Below are 15,931 nucleotides of genomic sequence, written 5' to 3' on the forward strand. Positions count from 1 at the left end.
TTCTGTCAACATTTCTTATCCATTTTCAGGGAGCGCCATGTCCTGCTTTTCTGAACTCCATCCACGAGCCCCTGCCCAGCCCTGCCCCCAATCCATTGACCTCAGGTTAAGAAACTGGCAATCCTGAAAGCTCAGTGCTGGAGTACCTCTTCAAGGTCGTGTAGCTCAGCCCTGTATTTTGATGATGGTCCTGAGACGTTCAGTGGCTTGCGATTTCAGAAAAGTCAGGGCGCATCAAGGCTGCTTGTATAGATTTCATTGAACTTGGAAAAAAAAGAAATACGACGGGCATCAAAGCTAGATGGTTTTGCTTACACACTGTTGTGTAGTTCCATATTTCTTTTGAACGTTTTAATCCATATTGTTAAATGTTCTGTAGACACCAAAGCATTTTAGTTTTCATTCTGCAGTTCTACACTGTTGTCCTAGAGAGGCAAGGGTTGGCCAGTTGGGGGGTGCAGTGCGTCTGCCTCACAGGCTAGGAATGTGTGTGGCCAGAGGCCCCCCACTTCTCTGATCTGTGTTCTGCACCTCTAAAGGGACACGCTGTCGGGAGTGGCTCCTTCTCCAACCCGCCTTTGCTCACAGCCAGTACCAAGCCAGATGGTTTGACATTCTCTGCTCATTAAGGAAACGGTAGCGCCCTCTCCCACCCCGATTCCTCCCCAAAGGAGAGGAAGTTGAAAACCAGTGCTGCCGATAGCACTGCGCTCAATGTTGTGGGCGTGTGTGTGTTTTCGTAGAGGGATGTTTACGTGGATTATTACTAAGACGCTGCTTACTGAAGTCCTTACTCTGCACAAATGAGGAGGGTCTTCATTCCAGTCTGCAAATACTCAATGGTACAAAGCAAAACACTGGATTACTACGGAATTGCATTTGTAAAATAACTCTTATAAAAGGATGTCTGTTCAGTTAGTTGGGCTTGTTAGATTTTTGCAATTAGAATGATTTTTTTTCTAATTCATGTTTTTAAATAGTCATATAATAAAAACTGATTTTGTTACCCAGAGCTGAAACTCTTGAATTTATCTAGAATGTTTTTGTTTCATGCTCTTCTTTAGGAAACGGAGTTTACCTATCAGCCTGGAGATTCCTTCAACGTGGTCTGTCCCAACAGCGAGTCTGAGGTACAGAGCCTGCTCCAAAGACTGCAGCTCTCAGACCGAAGGGAACACCATGTCCTCGTGAGAATTAAGGCAGACACCAAGAAGAAAGGTAAGTCCTTGATCTACTTCTGAGAGTGTCCTTGGCAGCAAAGCAGAGGTGAGAAATGCGCCCCCCCCCCCCCCCCCCCCCCCCCCCCCGTGCCGTTCAGCATCTGGGGGTCCCTCGGTGTCCTCGGGTCCCTGTCGGCCGCTCAGACAGGCAGAGGCTGGTGTTAACTGGTTTCTCGGCCTTCATGGCAGTCACACTGAATGAGATGATGATGGATTTTACTTTTGTTGGATACTTATCTACATGAAAAGGGAATGTAACTAGTTTGGAGAAGCAGCTTGTTTAGTTGGGCTGATTTGTTGGTTTGCTTTTTGGAATCAGTGTTATGTTGTTTCTAAGTTCATGTATTAAAATGTCATACAATGGAAACTTGTTTATTATATGAGCCGTTTTAAAAAGGTATTTTCCTGTTCTGTTTATCCTAGCATAGTATTGCTTATTTTAATGTAAATAATTGCTTTTTCTAGAATTAAAGGAAGTTAGTTTTTTAGTTATTTGCTCAGTCTTGAACCGAAGCTCAGTTTTAGAATGTTTAATGCGAGTCCTGCAGTGCTAATGGCCCACAGCTTTGTTGGCTTTGTGTTCCTTGGTTTGGGATAATTTCCCTTTCATTTGTTTGGCATGCCTAGATTTGGTTGCTATGGCTAATTATGCTGTTGACATTATAATTCTTTTATTTTTTTGTAAGGTACGTTTTTTTTTCTGCTCTATTTTTTGGGGGAAATTTTTTGACTGAATAAACATCGCTACAAATCATATTGCAATTTGATAGCACTACAATATAAAGTATTACCGTTACTGTGTTTTTAAGAGTGCAAAATATTTTATTGTTTATTTTCTGTGTTGTGAACGCCTTCCTGTCTACCTGCAAAGGAGCAGCCTTGCCCCAGCATATCCCCGAGAAGTGTTCTCTCCAATTCATTCTTACCTGGTGCCTTGAAATACGAGCAGTTCCTAAAAAGGTATTTTTCTTTCTTTGGGTAACTGTTTACAAATATGCTTTGCTCTGTGTTGGATTTACTAAATAGGTCTGGTATTTGCCCTTTGAAGTCTTAGAAAATATGGTCTTCACAGCATGTTTTCAAAATTAGTTCCCAAGGGTTTGTGGTGTCTTTATAATTGTCATAGACATGCATTTTTATGTTGCGTTTATATTGAAATTTTATGTTTACTATTGAAATGAGATTTCTTAAGTAGCACTTTTTTTAGTCTTGCTTGATGTAGCACATTAAATAGTGACAAAAGGGACGTAGGTGACCTGGTTACCCAGCTAGCTGCACACTGACACTTGAACGAATGGCAGGAAACTTAGGAGAATGTAGACTTCGCCCTCCTACTTGCCACCTGTTTATTATTGTTAAGCTTCTTGTTGTGTAAAACTTCACAATTATTGTTAAGTCAGAATTCTTCAAGAAAAATTGAAGGGCTTTCGTAGGCTACGTTGATGTTTCGATGAATTTGGAATAGAGCGATCAATCCAGTAGATGTCAGTATTATGCCAGGAGCATTATTTAAAAAGCAAACAAACAAACTTGTGAGGCTTTCTTCTAACCATGTCCCTCAAGTAGATGTTAATGGGTAAAACCCCCAACCTGTGCTTCGCCAAACTGGGATTGCCGGTGGCATAAAGAGTGCTATGATTAGGCCACCCGCCGCCGTGCAGGTTTTTTCTTTTATTAATGTGTTGTATTTGTCCCCTGTGGGAAGCAAACTGTTCTAGAGACATGCTCAGTCTTAGATATAATATGAGCAATTTTGGAATTCACTGTGATGAAATCTTTTTGATTAAATTCAATACATTCAGAATTTTAGTTCAATTCTACCATTTTTTAAATTTCATAAAGTATAGATATAAAAATATTTTTTATTACAAAAGTAATACGCTCACTAAAAATTCCAGACACAAAAATAAATAATTCAGGAAGTGATAGACCTTTATAATCAAACTTTTATAATGCTTGAATTTTGTTAAAAAAAACAAAGCAAAATAGAAAACGAGGTCCTATAGTCTATGTACTGTTCTGTAACATGCCTTTTCACATAAAAAGAAATCAATAGTGTGTATATCCTAACATGGAAATACATTGGAGATATTTTTAACAGATGCTGTGGACACAGCATAATTAAGTTGTTGATTTAATCATTGACTGCTGGTTGTTTCCAGTTATTCACTGGAAACACTGGAAGGTGAACATTCTTACACTGTATTCATTTTTTCATACCTGTTTGACATAGTTTTTTAAAACAAATTACTTGGCATAGAATTGCTACTTTAAAAATACTTGCATTTTAAATTTTAGTAATGTTTGTCAGCTTGTTCTCTACAAACGGTGCAGTATTTCCTATTTTTGTACCGTAAAGTTGCTGTAATTCAAATGTGAAAAGTCTTAAAGGATTTACGATTGCCACTATTTTACTGTAACTTAGGAAACTGTGCTGACTTGGGAAAGTGATGCCGTGTTATTGGTAAACTTACCTGACCACAGAGCCACGCAGACTGCGTGTTCGTTCATTCCACAGCCTGTCCGAGCGCCTGTTCTGGGTCCGATACCACGAGCAGGCCACGCCATGTGTTAGTGTCTGCGTAGCTGAGGCAGGACTTCTGGGCTAAGCCATTGGGAACCCGTGACCCCCGCAGAGCCGCCGGGTCCAGGCCACGGTGTCTGAGCTGTGGGATAAAACATGGCAGAGCCGAGTAGCATTTCCGAAGCAGGTTACTTGCTGGAGTGCTTAGTTCCTGAAGCACCTTCGGTAACAAGAACCGTGCCTGCCGTGGAATGGATAAGTGTGGCATTGCGTGCAGACCCAGAATCATTAGCAAGCTTGGTCTTCGGTCCACAAACTTGCACTTGGTTCAGTCTTTGAGACGTGGGATTCGGGACTTTGTTTTGCTTTATTCGTTCATGTTTTCCTCTTTCTGCGGTGCACCTGAGGGGGGCCCTTGTTCTGGCCCTCCTGTCCCTGCAGCCTTCTATCCCAGGCCCACATTTCTCTTCACCCATATTGCACTGCACGTGGTCCCCAAGTTTTGCCTGCTCCTGTGCCGTCACATGGCCATGCCATCTGGTCAGCCATTGTTCACTTCCTGTGTTTCGTGGGGCCACCTTCGGCGCAGGCGTGCATGCTGGGCAGCCCCTCACGTCCTGTGCGTGCCCCCGTCGGGGTAGCTAGCGTTTGCACACTCGTTACTCCTGCACAGCTCTCACTGGCCTGTGCAGCCTTACAGGCACGGCATGTCATCTTCCTCCCAGTGCAGTGCCTCACCCGCCCAGCGCCTGTCACGTAGAAAGCACTTAGCAGTTGTCAGATGAATGCAGACGTCTGCGTTGTCATTCATCACCAGCCAGGGCAAGGCCAGGGTTGTGCCCTGAGCTAGTGGTCACTTGTGAGGCTTGGTGATGGTCCTTAGTCACATGCACCAGACGTGGAATTTCAGGTCATACTTGTGACTGATAAGGTCGCTTTAGGATCTTGGAAAGGTGACCAAAAATAGAACAGTAAAGTCGTTTTTGCTAACAGGCTGACATTAAAACAACAGCAAAATAAGTTCTCTTTTCCTGACCACACTCTGAGCAGCTCTCTCACTTTTTCTTGGATAATCGGGTATATCCCCAGGTGGATACTGACGAATATTCTCCCACCTGTAACCACAGCGCACGGTAATTTCGGTCTGCTTCCCTTGCTTTGGCCACAGGCGTTTCTGCGGGCCCTGGAGGGCTGTACCAGCGATGGCGCGGAAAAGCGAAGGTTGCAAGAGCTGTGCAGCAGGCAGGGGGCGGCCGACTACAACCGTTTTGTAAGAGATGCCAGTGTCTGCCTGTTAGACCTGCTGCTGGCTTTCCCATCCTGCCAGCCACCGCTCAGCCTCTTGCTCGGTGAGTGGTCTCGGAGCCCCAGGGCAGCCTCTGGGCACAAACAGCGAGCTCTCCTATCGCCCTTTGAATTCTATGCAGGCGCTGGGGACACGTCTCAGTGATCCGGAGGTAAACACCTTACAGTTTGTCTTCCGGGGGCCTGGGCATCTGAAATGCCATCCAGAAGTCCAAGAATCCCTCTGCCACCTCTTTCATTTATTCCTTTTTACTTCTACCATTGTCACTATCGTTTTCTCGTTCAGTGTACCCGTCTTAACTCTTTTTTTTGCTCAGCATTCAGCCTTTTTCAATTAATTTTACTGTTTTTTTAGAAACATTTAGCCTAATTTTATCTAAAAGTGAGCTTTCTAAGAAAAAATTTTGTTTCAAAGATAATGACCATCAGGGTTAATTGGAGGTTGATGAAGTGTGTGCTTTGTGTGCAGGAAACAGAAGTGTCCCCATCTGGCCAAATCCAGATTTGGGGAGCAAAGAGGGACTCCATGTCGTACCAGTACAAGGCCTCCCTCAGGGTGGTTCTAGGCGTGTGTTAGGCTTGGGGGAGACCCGGCACAAAATACTCAGATGGAAGTTATCCTGGCTTTTGCTCATTTGTCTCGGGGTTCTCAAACTCCAACTGGAAAATTTACGATCCTCCCTGAGGGTCTCGTGTCGGGGGCGGGGAGGTGCTTTCAGAGGCGGCTCAGGAAGGGACTGGAGACTTTTACTAGGACAGTGACTACAGGAATTTTAAGGATTTTTAAACCTTTAATGACTTTCCTGTGCTTGTAATTTTGTCACCTTCTGTCTGTTTTCCTGTAGTGGTAAGTAGTAAAATCCTTAAAATTTGCCTTTGTCTTTGTTTTTGGTGACAGGAAAACATGTTTTGTGCTTTTTGCTGTTAGGCCAGCAAGGTCCTTTTCTTGCCCAGTATGATTAAGGACCCTCTCCTTTAGAAGTCAGGCCCTGCTTTCTTTTCCTTATGATTCTGTTCTCTTTCCTCCTCCTGAAGAGGGTGAAGCAGTTACGCGCTGAGTGAGGCTCCGCTGCCCTGCTCTCCCACGTTCACACAGATCATGGCCGTGTCTCAGGGCCAGCATGGGCTTGGGGCCGTGACACGGGCAGGAAGTCACATGGCGTCGGCGACCTCTGGGTCATAGAGGAATCGGTTTCAGGTCTTTTCATGGGTTTTCTCTCACCTTTTTAAAACTTAGGTATCATTTATTGCATAGTTATGTAAAAAACGAATAAAGGCATTGAGACTTATAAAAATTTAAATTACTTTCCAATTTCCTTAAGAAAGCTTAATATTTCTAAAGCTTAGTATTAAGTTGAGCTGTCTGAAAACTCTTTTTATATTTATTGAAATAGCCTTTTTGGGAAGGTCTTTCCATTTTTGCTAAATAATTATTACAAACATGTTGAAAATTTTTACTGTTACGAATACTTGACATTGAAAAATTCCAAAGCTTGTTAGTGGACAGTACGTATTCAGGTATTAATTCCTTAACATTCTTTGAAAGAGCACCTGTGTATCTTGAATCCACCGAGTTTGTGGATAATTTGATTTAAAATGTCCATCACTACACTCCCATTTTTGTTGTTGTTGTTATGTAAATATAAGAAGGAAGACTATTTCAAGCCTAAGTATTTCCCATAATTCTTAAGGTAGTGGTCTTTAATCTTTTGGAGTCATGGTTTTATTTCAAATCTGAAAACTGAACACTCTGCCCAGAAAACTGCGCACGTGCACACACACACACACACAGACACACGCGCGCACGCACACACACACGCACACACAGAAAATACCATGGGCTCCTTGACCCTGACGTCCACTCGTGGATCCTATTCTTAGCATCCTTTGGTTTAAGAAACCAGCCTTTAGGTAGAAATACTGGTTTCAGATTAAGGAAACACAGTAGGTCAGGTTTCCTTTAGGAAATGGAAGAAAGTATTCAGTAATATTTTACTTAGACTCAGTGAATTGAAAACTAAAACAAATTATTTTGAATATTCTAAATAAAACAAATCAAATCAGAACTTGAATTTTTTACCACTTATGTACAATTTATTTTCAGTCCCAGTGACTTCTTAATTGTTTTTTTTTCCTAGAACATCTTCCTAAGCTGCAGCCCAGACCATATTCATGTGCAAGGTACTGATATTCCTTAACATAATATGTGGCATCTTTCTCCCAAAATGTTACGAAGCTCTGACTTCCAAATCCTTAGTAGCTACAAACCCATCAATGAAAACTTGCCGGATTTGCAGAAGACATGAACCAGCATGACGGAATGAAGCAGACGTGTCTCAGGACTCCTGTGCTCCAGTGGCTCAGAGAGTGGGGGTCTTCAGTGGCCCCCATGCTCCAGACCCGTGTTCCCACTGGGGCCTTCCCTGCTGCCACTACTGGTGCACCCCCACCTTCACTGGGCAGTGGGGGAGGTGGGAAGAGACAGGAAAGATTGTACACATCTTACATTGTCTTGAAGGCAAACAGGTCATTAGAAACTTTCCTGAATGGCGTCACAAAATGAGGGCAGGGCCGGGGGCTTTTACGTAGCAACAGAACTCGCCCTCTGAGGAGTTGGAGGTAGATTAGAGAGAGCCCTTTAGGAGACGTCCTCACTGCCGTAAAGAAGCCGTTCGCCCTTTACGTGTTGGTCCTAACAGTTGAAAAACGCATCTGTGTCTTTGCAGCTCAAGTCTGTCTCACCCGGGGAGGCTTCGCTTCATTTTTAATGTTGTGGAGTTTCTGTCCAGCACGTCGGAGGGTGTGCGGAGAGGCGTGTGCACGGGCTGGCTGGCCTCGCTGGCTGAGTCCCTTCTGCTTCCCGATGGCGGGAAAGCCCGGGCTGCACAGGTACTAGGAGTGTCCGCTCGGGATCGTTACAGTTCTGTCCCTTCCTGGCTAGGAGAAGCATGGAGTCTCCCCTGCGTGTCCGTTACCACCCGATTATCCAAAGGGAGACGAATGCCATCCTTGAATTTTAAAATCCCTGTGGGAACGTCAGGAAAATGGACTTTCACCTCCTATTAAATGGTCCATGCATTTTGTAAATGTATAAAGCATGAATTTTATACAATACAGTCTTTTCTCCTTGCATGTCATACACATAAAAAACAGAACCTTTTCTGTTAATATTCTTGGTCCATGTCCTTCAGTTTGGGTTGTAGGAGGTCACCTGCCCCTGTTTCATCACTTTTCGTCAGAGCCGTGGTGTGCAGATTCCACATTAGTGCTGTGGCTGCCGAGACATCATGTGGGCTTGCCTTTAAAGTACGTGAGAGGAGACACTGCTTTTTTTTTTTTTTTGAAGAAACGGGGCACATTTACATGTAGACTTAGTGACATGTTGTATGTTTTAATACAGCACTCAGCTAAACCTCATTCAGGACCATGTGCATAGGGGACAATTTAAAGTCCCTCCCATCCATAAGGATGATTGAAATTAAAAACAACAATAACAACAACAACTTCAGGCTTTATTGTTAAATCCTCTTTCTCTGTGATACTGAAGAAATTAACGTGTTATTTGTAGCATTATCTAATGACTGGTTTGGTTGCTATAAGTTATCAGAGTTGAAAAGGTCATTGCCCTTAGGGGGAATTAAAACCTGGTGTACACTTGAGAGGCTTAAGGGAAAACTACTGCTGAAATTGCCCTTTAACTTGGTATTTTCCTAGTCTGCAGCCTCAAACAGAGGTGGTGTGTGTGTGTCCGTCCCCGTCCCCGTGTCTCCTTACCCCTCTGTACTCCTAGATTGGTTATGTAGCAACAAAATATGGAGAACCTGAGAAAATTCATTTTTTGGAAAGGAATATTAGAGTAGTGACATAAAAGTATCATGTCACTTAATGAATATATAGAAATAGCGGGTGATCTCCAGAAAGTTAAAAAATACAAGTATATCCATAACTTATCACAATACCAGATAGGGATGCCTTTCACGTGTTCTTTCTCTCCTCACGCCCTTTTCTTCGCCCTTCCTCCCCCACTTTAACAGATTTGTATTGACTGCCTAACATTCAGACACCACAGGTGCAGATAGAACGGATACCATTTAAAACTGTAAATTTCACGGTGCTTAGCAGAACCATATTTTATTAGGAAGTGTAGAGAATGTTAGCAGCATGACCCACACAGGCCCTCCCCCGACTGGTAGGACAGAGGTTTTCAGATGTTCCCGCCCCTGGGGCGGTGGCCAGCCCCTCCCATGGGTGTTCAGCCTGCCCAGGGAAACCTGAGCAGGAGCCCTGGCCTGATGGCCTGGCATGGCTGCCTCGTGCCCCCCTGCGGCTCCTTCCCTGTGATGTAAGGACAGGATGGTCCAGGCCGGGCCTGCTCCTGGCGCTTGGATCCCAAGTGAGGGGCAGCCAGGGAGCAGAGCCTGCCTGCACCTTTAAGGAGAGCTAGAGCACGAGTCTGGAGCTGTAGCCCTCCTAGGCTTCCTGCAGGACCCGCTGGCTTGTCTCCTCAGTCGTCCTGAGGACGTAGAGCTCCAGGTAGCAGTCCTGCCACACCCGTCGTGTCCCGTCTGACTGCTCCCTGGCACTTGCCGTTACCCATCATCATTTGTGGGGTATGTGTTTGTTGATCTGTATCTTTCTTTTCCACCGACCAGAATGTAAGTCCCGTGAAGACAAGGGTTGGGTTTTGCTCCTTTCTCTCCCTAGTGCTTGTCATGCTACCTTCAGTAAAATAGTGAAGTGAAAGTCAAGTGAACGGGGCTAATGTGACTGCAGTCTCATTCCAAAACGAGAGCAGTCCTCTGACACCACTCTGCCAGTTCTTCACTTAAAAGGGATAGTGTTCATCCTGTTGATGAACTTGATATGATTTTCCTTGAATTAAAGGTTGAAATATACCAGCATGGAATATAAGTGGATTCCTGTCATTCCTAACTCTCAGTATCGCCATGTTGCAATCTTGCATATCTCACCAATCGTGCATATTGCAAAGTGAAATGAAGAGAAATATATTTTCAAATTGATTCCTTGTAAGAATCCCTGCCTGGCACATGATTTAGAAGAAAAATCTTTTGAAATTTTAGCACAAAGGTCTTCTCTGCATCACTTGTTCCTTTAGTTTTGCACAGAAACGAGTAACACTGGACCCAGATTAACAGATACAGCACAGTTCCCTAGCAAGGAGCAAGCCCTTCCTTTCTCTTTCAGGTGCTTAATTTTCACTTGAAACTTTTCACCCTGTCTCGATGTTAATCTCATTGCCCCGTACGTGCAAACATGAAGCATCAGGTCTCCATTTTTTCTGGATTTCTCCATCATGTATACGGTGGGTTCATACTAGGAAGCAGATTGTATTCATGGGACTAGAAAGATAATTTGACGATTTCTCACCAGTGTTCTACCGTAGGAATATCTTGCCTGTCATTTTTCAAACATCGTTGATTTGGATGAAAAATAATTTGCAGGGCAGACTTGTTTCTTTCTCTGTAGTGACAAACGTGTCATGGTTTCAATAAGATTTAATGCTGCTATTTAATAACACTTCTTTGAGGGGAATTTACACTGATTTCTTCAGCAAGGATCATCTTGGTTATGTGCTTTTGTCTCGGTTTTCTTTCACACACGTGCCCATTGGTTTACTATTCCAGATACCCATCTCTCCTCGAACAGCAAACTCTTTCCACTTACCAAGTGACCCCTCAGCCCCCATCATTATGGTGGGTCCAGGAACTGGCATCGCGCCCTTCATTGGCTTCCTGCAGCACAGGTACGTGCTTAGTGTGGCCACGGATGCCTGGTGATCCGGGCGGAAATGTATAATACAGAGCTTCTTTGTTTCTTCAGCGGTTTTTAGGATATTGGACTTCGGTCGTAAAACTTCTATTAAAAAAAAATGATTATCAGATGTGTGATGGCGTAACATAATTTGTCACCACGGGAAAAGTAAACACAGATGTCTCCTGGAGATCTTACGTTGTGCTGGGACTTCCCTTTTACTGCAGCACTTCTTTTTCTCCCCTGCTGCACCATCATTTCTAGCATGTGCAGTTGGGGACAGATTTCAAGCATAGCTCTATGCTACAGTAATGTGCAGGCTGTTCCATCTGTAACTTAAGTATTAGGTTGGTGCAAAAGTAATTGTGGTTTTTGCCATTTTTAACATTTTAAACCACAATTACTTTTGCACCAACCTAATAGATAAACTCAGTGGTAACGGATCCACGGATCCAATTAGACCAAAAGTTTCAAAGTTAAACCCCAAAGTTAAATCAGTAATTTTCAACAGAATGACAGTAACAGACGTAACATCGTATCAGGACAGAACTATTTGGTATAAAATAAATAAATAAAATTGTACTTCTCTCACGGTTGGTGAAATAATGAAAGTTCTTATATACTATTCCCAGATGGTGTAGTTAACACCTTTTGTACGTAGCCTGTTGTTTTGTTTTAGAAAGCAAAGGAGGGATGACAGACACTCAGTGTGTCTCATGGGTGCCCATTTCTGACACCCCGCAGCAGACTCTGTCTTTTAAAGTCCTGTGCCACTTTTCCATTGCATTAATTGAGAATTAATTTTATTCCTAAAATAGCCATTAGTATTTAATGTAGAAATTAGTGTAGGTGTCACAATGTGATGTTTTGAATGGTCCTTGTAGCAGTGTCCTATCGAGCTCATACATGTCTACAGCTCACAGAGACACATACTTGTCATGTCTGCTGGAGTGGCTGAGGCTCCCGGCCAAGAATACAGTGTTCATTCAGGAAATGAACTTTCAGTGACAGCAGACGTGGATTTTACAGACCTATCTGGGTTTGTTGGTATTTCCTGGCTAAAGAGATTAATGGTACACATTTTTCTATGTCAAACATCTCAACTTTCTTTTAAACCTAGAGAGAAACTCCAAGAACAACACCCAGACAGACACTTTGGAGCGATGTGGTTGTTTTTTGGCTGCAGACATCGGGATAGAGATTATTTATTCAGGTACTCTACATACAGTTCTAGTATCGTCAGACCCAACCGAGGGTTGCAGTCCTCTTTGCAGACTTCTTCACCTGCAAATTACAGACCACCTACTGATCCATTATCTGCTGTGTTTCAGAGAAGAGCTCAGACATTTCCATAAACGTGGAATCCTCACTCACCTGAAGGTTTCCTTCTCCAGAGACAGTCCTGCGGGCGAGGAGGAAGCCCCAGTAAAGTATGTGCAAGACAGCCTGCGGCTGCACAGCCAGCAGGTGGCAGGGCTGCTCCTCCAGGAGCATGGACACATTTACATATGTGGGTAAGTGCCAGCTGGGCGGGGCAGTCAGGGACGTGTGGTCAGGGACCAGGGCACCAAGTGGTGCCACCAATCCAGACACCTACAGATGACATACTTCATGAAAGACAGGAATAGAAAGCAGGTTCTGAAATGACTGACATACCTTTAACAGCCAAGAAGTTGTCATGGAAACAGTGGTGAAAATTGTTGCTTTGGGCCATGCTTTGTGCCATTTTAAATACATGGCTTTAAGCCTCTGAAGGTCACAGTCTGTGCTGAGACACTAATCATTTAACTCGAAGTCTCAGGACTGATTTTGTTGATCTGAGAATGTGTGATTGGTGCGCTGACCTAACTAAGGAAAGATGCTGAGGTTTCAGCTTGAGAATGGATGCCAGAATCCTTTTTCTTCAAGGCGTAGTTTGTAAGGTCTGTGTTGGCATAGCCGGAGTCATTCTTATGTTAATTTTGTCTCCTTTCTGAGGCGAGGGCTGTTAGAGAAACCCAAAGTGGCCATAGAAAATAAAAGTTTTAGGAACTTTGCTACTTAGTTTAATGGGACTCGAAAAAAATCTTGCTAATTAAAAAGGAGGTTTGAAATAAGAAATTACTCTTTGTTATCCTGACATATCCCTGACATTTCACACATTTCTAAGTAACCAAGTCAGATTTGTTTGGTTTTGTTTGTTTGCTTTTTACACTATGATACAGAAAAAGAAATGCAGGCATAGTGAATTAGAATACATGTAAGTATAATTGAAACGAGTCTCATAAAACAAAAGTTTTTCTATTTATTTTTATGACACATTCTGGTAACTTCTATTCTGTTTCAATTGTTTAATTTTGAGAAAAGCTAGCTTTGGCTACCAGTTGATTTCATGACCCGTTAATGGGTTTTGACTCTCAGTTGAAAAGCACGGCTTTAGGTCGATGCTGGATGTTGTGTTCATTTACATTCAGCTTTTAATTAAGTACTTGATCTTCTTTTTGTCTGTGGAGGGCAGTCAGTGATCAAATACAGTGGAGTTTGGGTGCGCCTTTAAATAATAGAGGCAGAACCCATGGTTCAGGTACAGGAGCCGCTGATCATCGAGAATGGCGAGAGCATCTTAAACGTCTTACGACGAGAACCCAGACGTAGTCCTTCCCGACCGCTGGCGCTTCCCTTTTCACATCTGTGGGGGACATGATAGAGTTCATACTGTGGTCAGTGCTGAGGGCCCCGGATGAAACCCCACAGCCTTTGTCAGGGACCAGCCCCCGGGGACGCAGGGCCAAGAAGAGCAGACAGGATAGCCATGGAAGGAGTGAACTTGACCCTAAGTCCAGGGGACAGTACATGCCAGCGAGATAGACAAGTCAGAAGAAGACGGGACCAGTGCCGTGGCACCTGGCGGCCACTGGTGGTGACCTGGGAACGGGCTGAGGGGTAGAAGCTGTGTTGCCATGGGGGCGGGGGTTGTGGATGAGGAAGGTCAGCAGCCACTGCAGACAGCTTTTTAAAGAAACTACCACGAGGGGCAGGGCAGGCTGCGTTCTGCCGTGTTAGGGTCCTGGCCGACACTTGTATTCATTCAGCAAACATTCCAGTGCCTTGTGAGTGCCTGGTGCTGATCAGGGGTGAGGGAGACAAAGGTAAGTGAGGTGCACCCCTCCCCCCACACGCGTGCTCCCTGGCGGCAAAGCCACAGCCGCAGGTGCTGACAATACAGCTAGTGCCATTCCTGGGCCTGCTGGGGCTCTGGGGAGGGTACTACCCATCCTGCCAATGAAAAGAGCTGAGACGGCACAGGGAAAGGGCCAGGCACGCAGAAGTTCTGAGTAACCTGTCTGTTAATCTGTGTGCGCGTGCGCAAGCACAGGAAGGCTTAGACGGGTCAGAGGTTGTTGCCCTCGGCTGGCAGGTCCCACTGTGCGCCATGAGAAGGGGGAGGGGTGACAGGTATCGCAGGAGCCACCCCCAAGGTCCTTGGAGACTTAAGAGTTAGGCTGCTCCCAGGAAGTGGACGCCTTAGAGGACTGTAAGCTGTGACCTATGTGGTCGGCTGTGCGTCTTAGAATGGTCACTGGTGAAGGCCGCTGTCCAGGTGCAGAGTGACAGGTGCCTGGGGCTCGCAGACCTGTTGGGACACTTTCCAGAGAAATGGAGGGAGGACTAGGTGGAGGGATAGTGGAGTCAAGGGGAATTAGATTCGTGAATTAAAGAGGATTTGTACAAAGTGTCTTTCTTAAACATTGATACTATTTTTTTCCCTAGAGATGCTAAGAACATGGCCAAGGATGTAAATGATGCCCTTGCAGAAATAATAAGCAAAGAGGTTGGAGTTGATAAGCTAGAGGCACTGAAAACGTTGGCTACTTTAAAAGAAGAAAAACGCTATCTTCAGGATATTTGGTCGTAAAATCAGAAAATGAAGAGGATTACGTTTTTTTGGTTGAAAGTACTAAAAGACAACTTTATTGAAGCTTGAGACTTTCAATTTTTAAAGTTAAATTTTTTTTTAACTTTATTTGGAGGAAGTAGGGTGGGGAGTGGAGCACTAAACAATGTAGCAAACTTCTGGTTCGGATTTCCAACACACGCCCCAGCTTGTAGGCCCCCTGAGCTGGGGTCGGCCCTCACTCCCCCAGCACGTCCAGGGGTCCAGGGTCCGCTCTGCGCCCCAGCACGTCCAGGGGTCCAGGGTCCGCTCTGCGCTCTGTGTCTTGGGGACTTCAGAGACCTCAGGGTTCACAGGGCGTCCGTCTGCACATGGGAGGCCGCCCGGCACTTAGGTGGGCACTGGCGTCCCCTGGGTAGTTAAATCTTGTGATTTTTTTTTTTTAATATGAAGGTTTTTTTAATGTGAAAATAATTTATTCTTATATGAAAAATACCACAAAGAGTATTCATATTAATGTAGTAAAATTGCACATGTGCAGCATATGTGATTACATGTGTATGTAACTATATGAAATGGTTGTTTATTACCAAAACTGTATTTCTGATAAAAAAGTATTTTAAGGTAATGCGTATAGAGATTTTTTTTTTTAGGATGCTAAAAATGTGAAATATATTTTGAAATTCTATTTTGGCATATGATTTATCACAATTACTTGTTTTTAATAGCAAAGTTCCAGAGTTTAGGAGAATTTGCATTCAACTTACAGATGTGAGCAAACACACATTTTAGTAAAACTAGCTTTTTTCTTCTGTCCTCCCCTCCCCCCCGGAATCTTCATTTCTGTTCCTTTTGGAACTCCTGCCTCCTGCCCTATGAGGACACAGCAAGGCGGTGGCCATCTGCACCCTAGAGGTGGCCCTCACCAGGACCCGGCCTGGCTGGCACCCTGGCCGTGGGCCTCCAGAACTGAGAGGAATACATGTGTTGTTTATAAGCCCCCAGCATCTGGTATTTTGTTATCGCAGCCCGAAAGGACTGCGACAGTCCTCGGTGACAAATTCCCTCCTAAAATTTGTCAAAACAAAACCAAATGTAAAGGGATTGAATACCTTTCCTTCTAGGCGCTAGTATATATTGTTTTGGGTGTTTTTTTGAGATTGGCATTTAGAAAACAAATCTCTATGTGTCAAAGGCTTTAGGTCTTTTAGAAAAAGATCTGAAGGTTAATCTTAA

General features: G+C 44.1%; 1 protein-coding gene across 1 annotated transcript in view; it reads left to right on the top strand.

Moving 5' to 3' along the window:
• The window catches only part of MTRR (5-methyltetrahydrofolate-homocysteine methyltransferase reductase), a 28,331-nt gene extending 13,361 nt beyond the window's left edge, over window positions 1-14,970 (top strand). Inside the window, exons 7-15 of the mRNA XM_033110444.1 lie at window positions 1,065-1,218; window positions 2,092-2,180; window positions 4,913-5,093; window positions 7,188-7,230; window positions 7,776-7,938; window positions 10,695-10,813; window positions 11,942-12,034; window positions 12,153-12,335; window positions 14,572-14,970. Coding sequence (XP_032966335.1) covers window positions 1,065-1,218; window positions 2,092-2,180; window positions 4,913-5,093; window positions 7,188-7,230; window positions 7,776-7,938; window positions 10,695-10,813; window positions 11,942-12,034; window positions 12,153-12,335; window positions 14,572-14,716 — 1,170 coding nt within the window. The 3' untranslated portion in view covers window positions 14,717-14,970. The remainder of the gene's footprint in view (window positions 1-1,064; window positions 1,219-2,091; window positions 2,181-4,912; window positions 5,094-7,187; window positions 7,231-7,775; window positions 7,939-10,694; window positions 10,814-11,941; window positions 12,035-12,152; window positions 12,336-14,571) is intronic.
• Window positions 14,971-15,931: the final 961 nt, after the last annotated feature.

Source organism: Rhinolophus ferrumequinum, chromosome 7, assembly GCF_004115265.2.
Source record: "Rhinolophus ferrumequinum isolate MPI-CBG mRhiFer1 chromosome 7, mRhiFer1_v1.p, whole genome shotgun sequence".
Lineage (NCBI taxonomy): Eukaryota > Metazoa > Chordata > Mammalia > Chiroptera > Rhinolophidae > Rhinolophus > Rhinolophus ferrumequinum.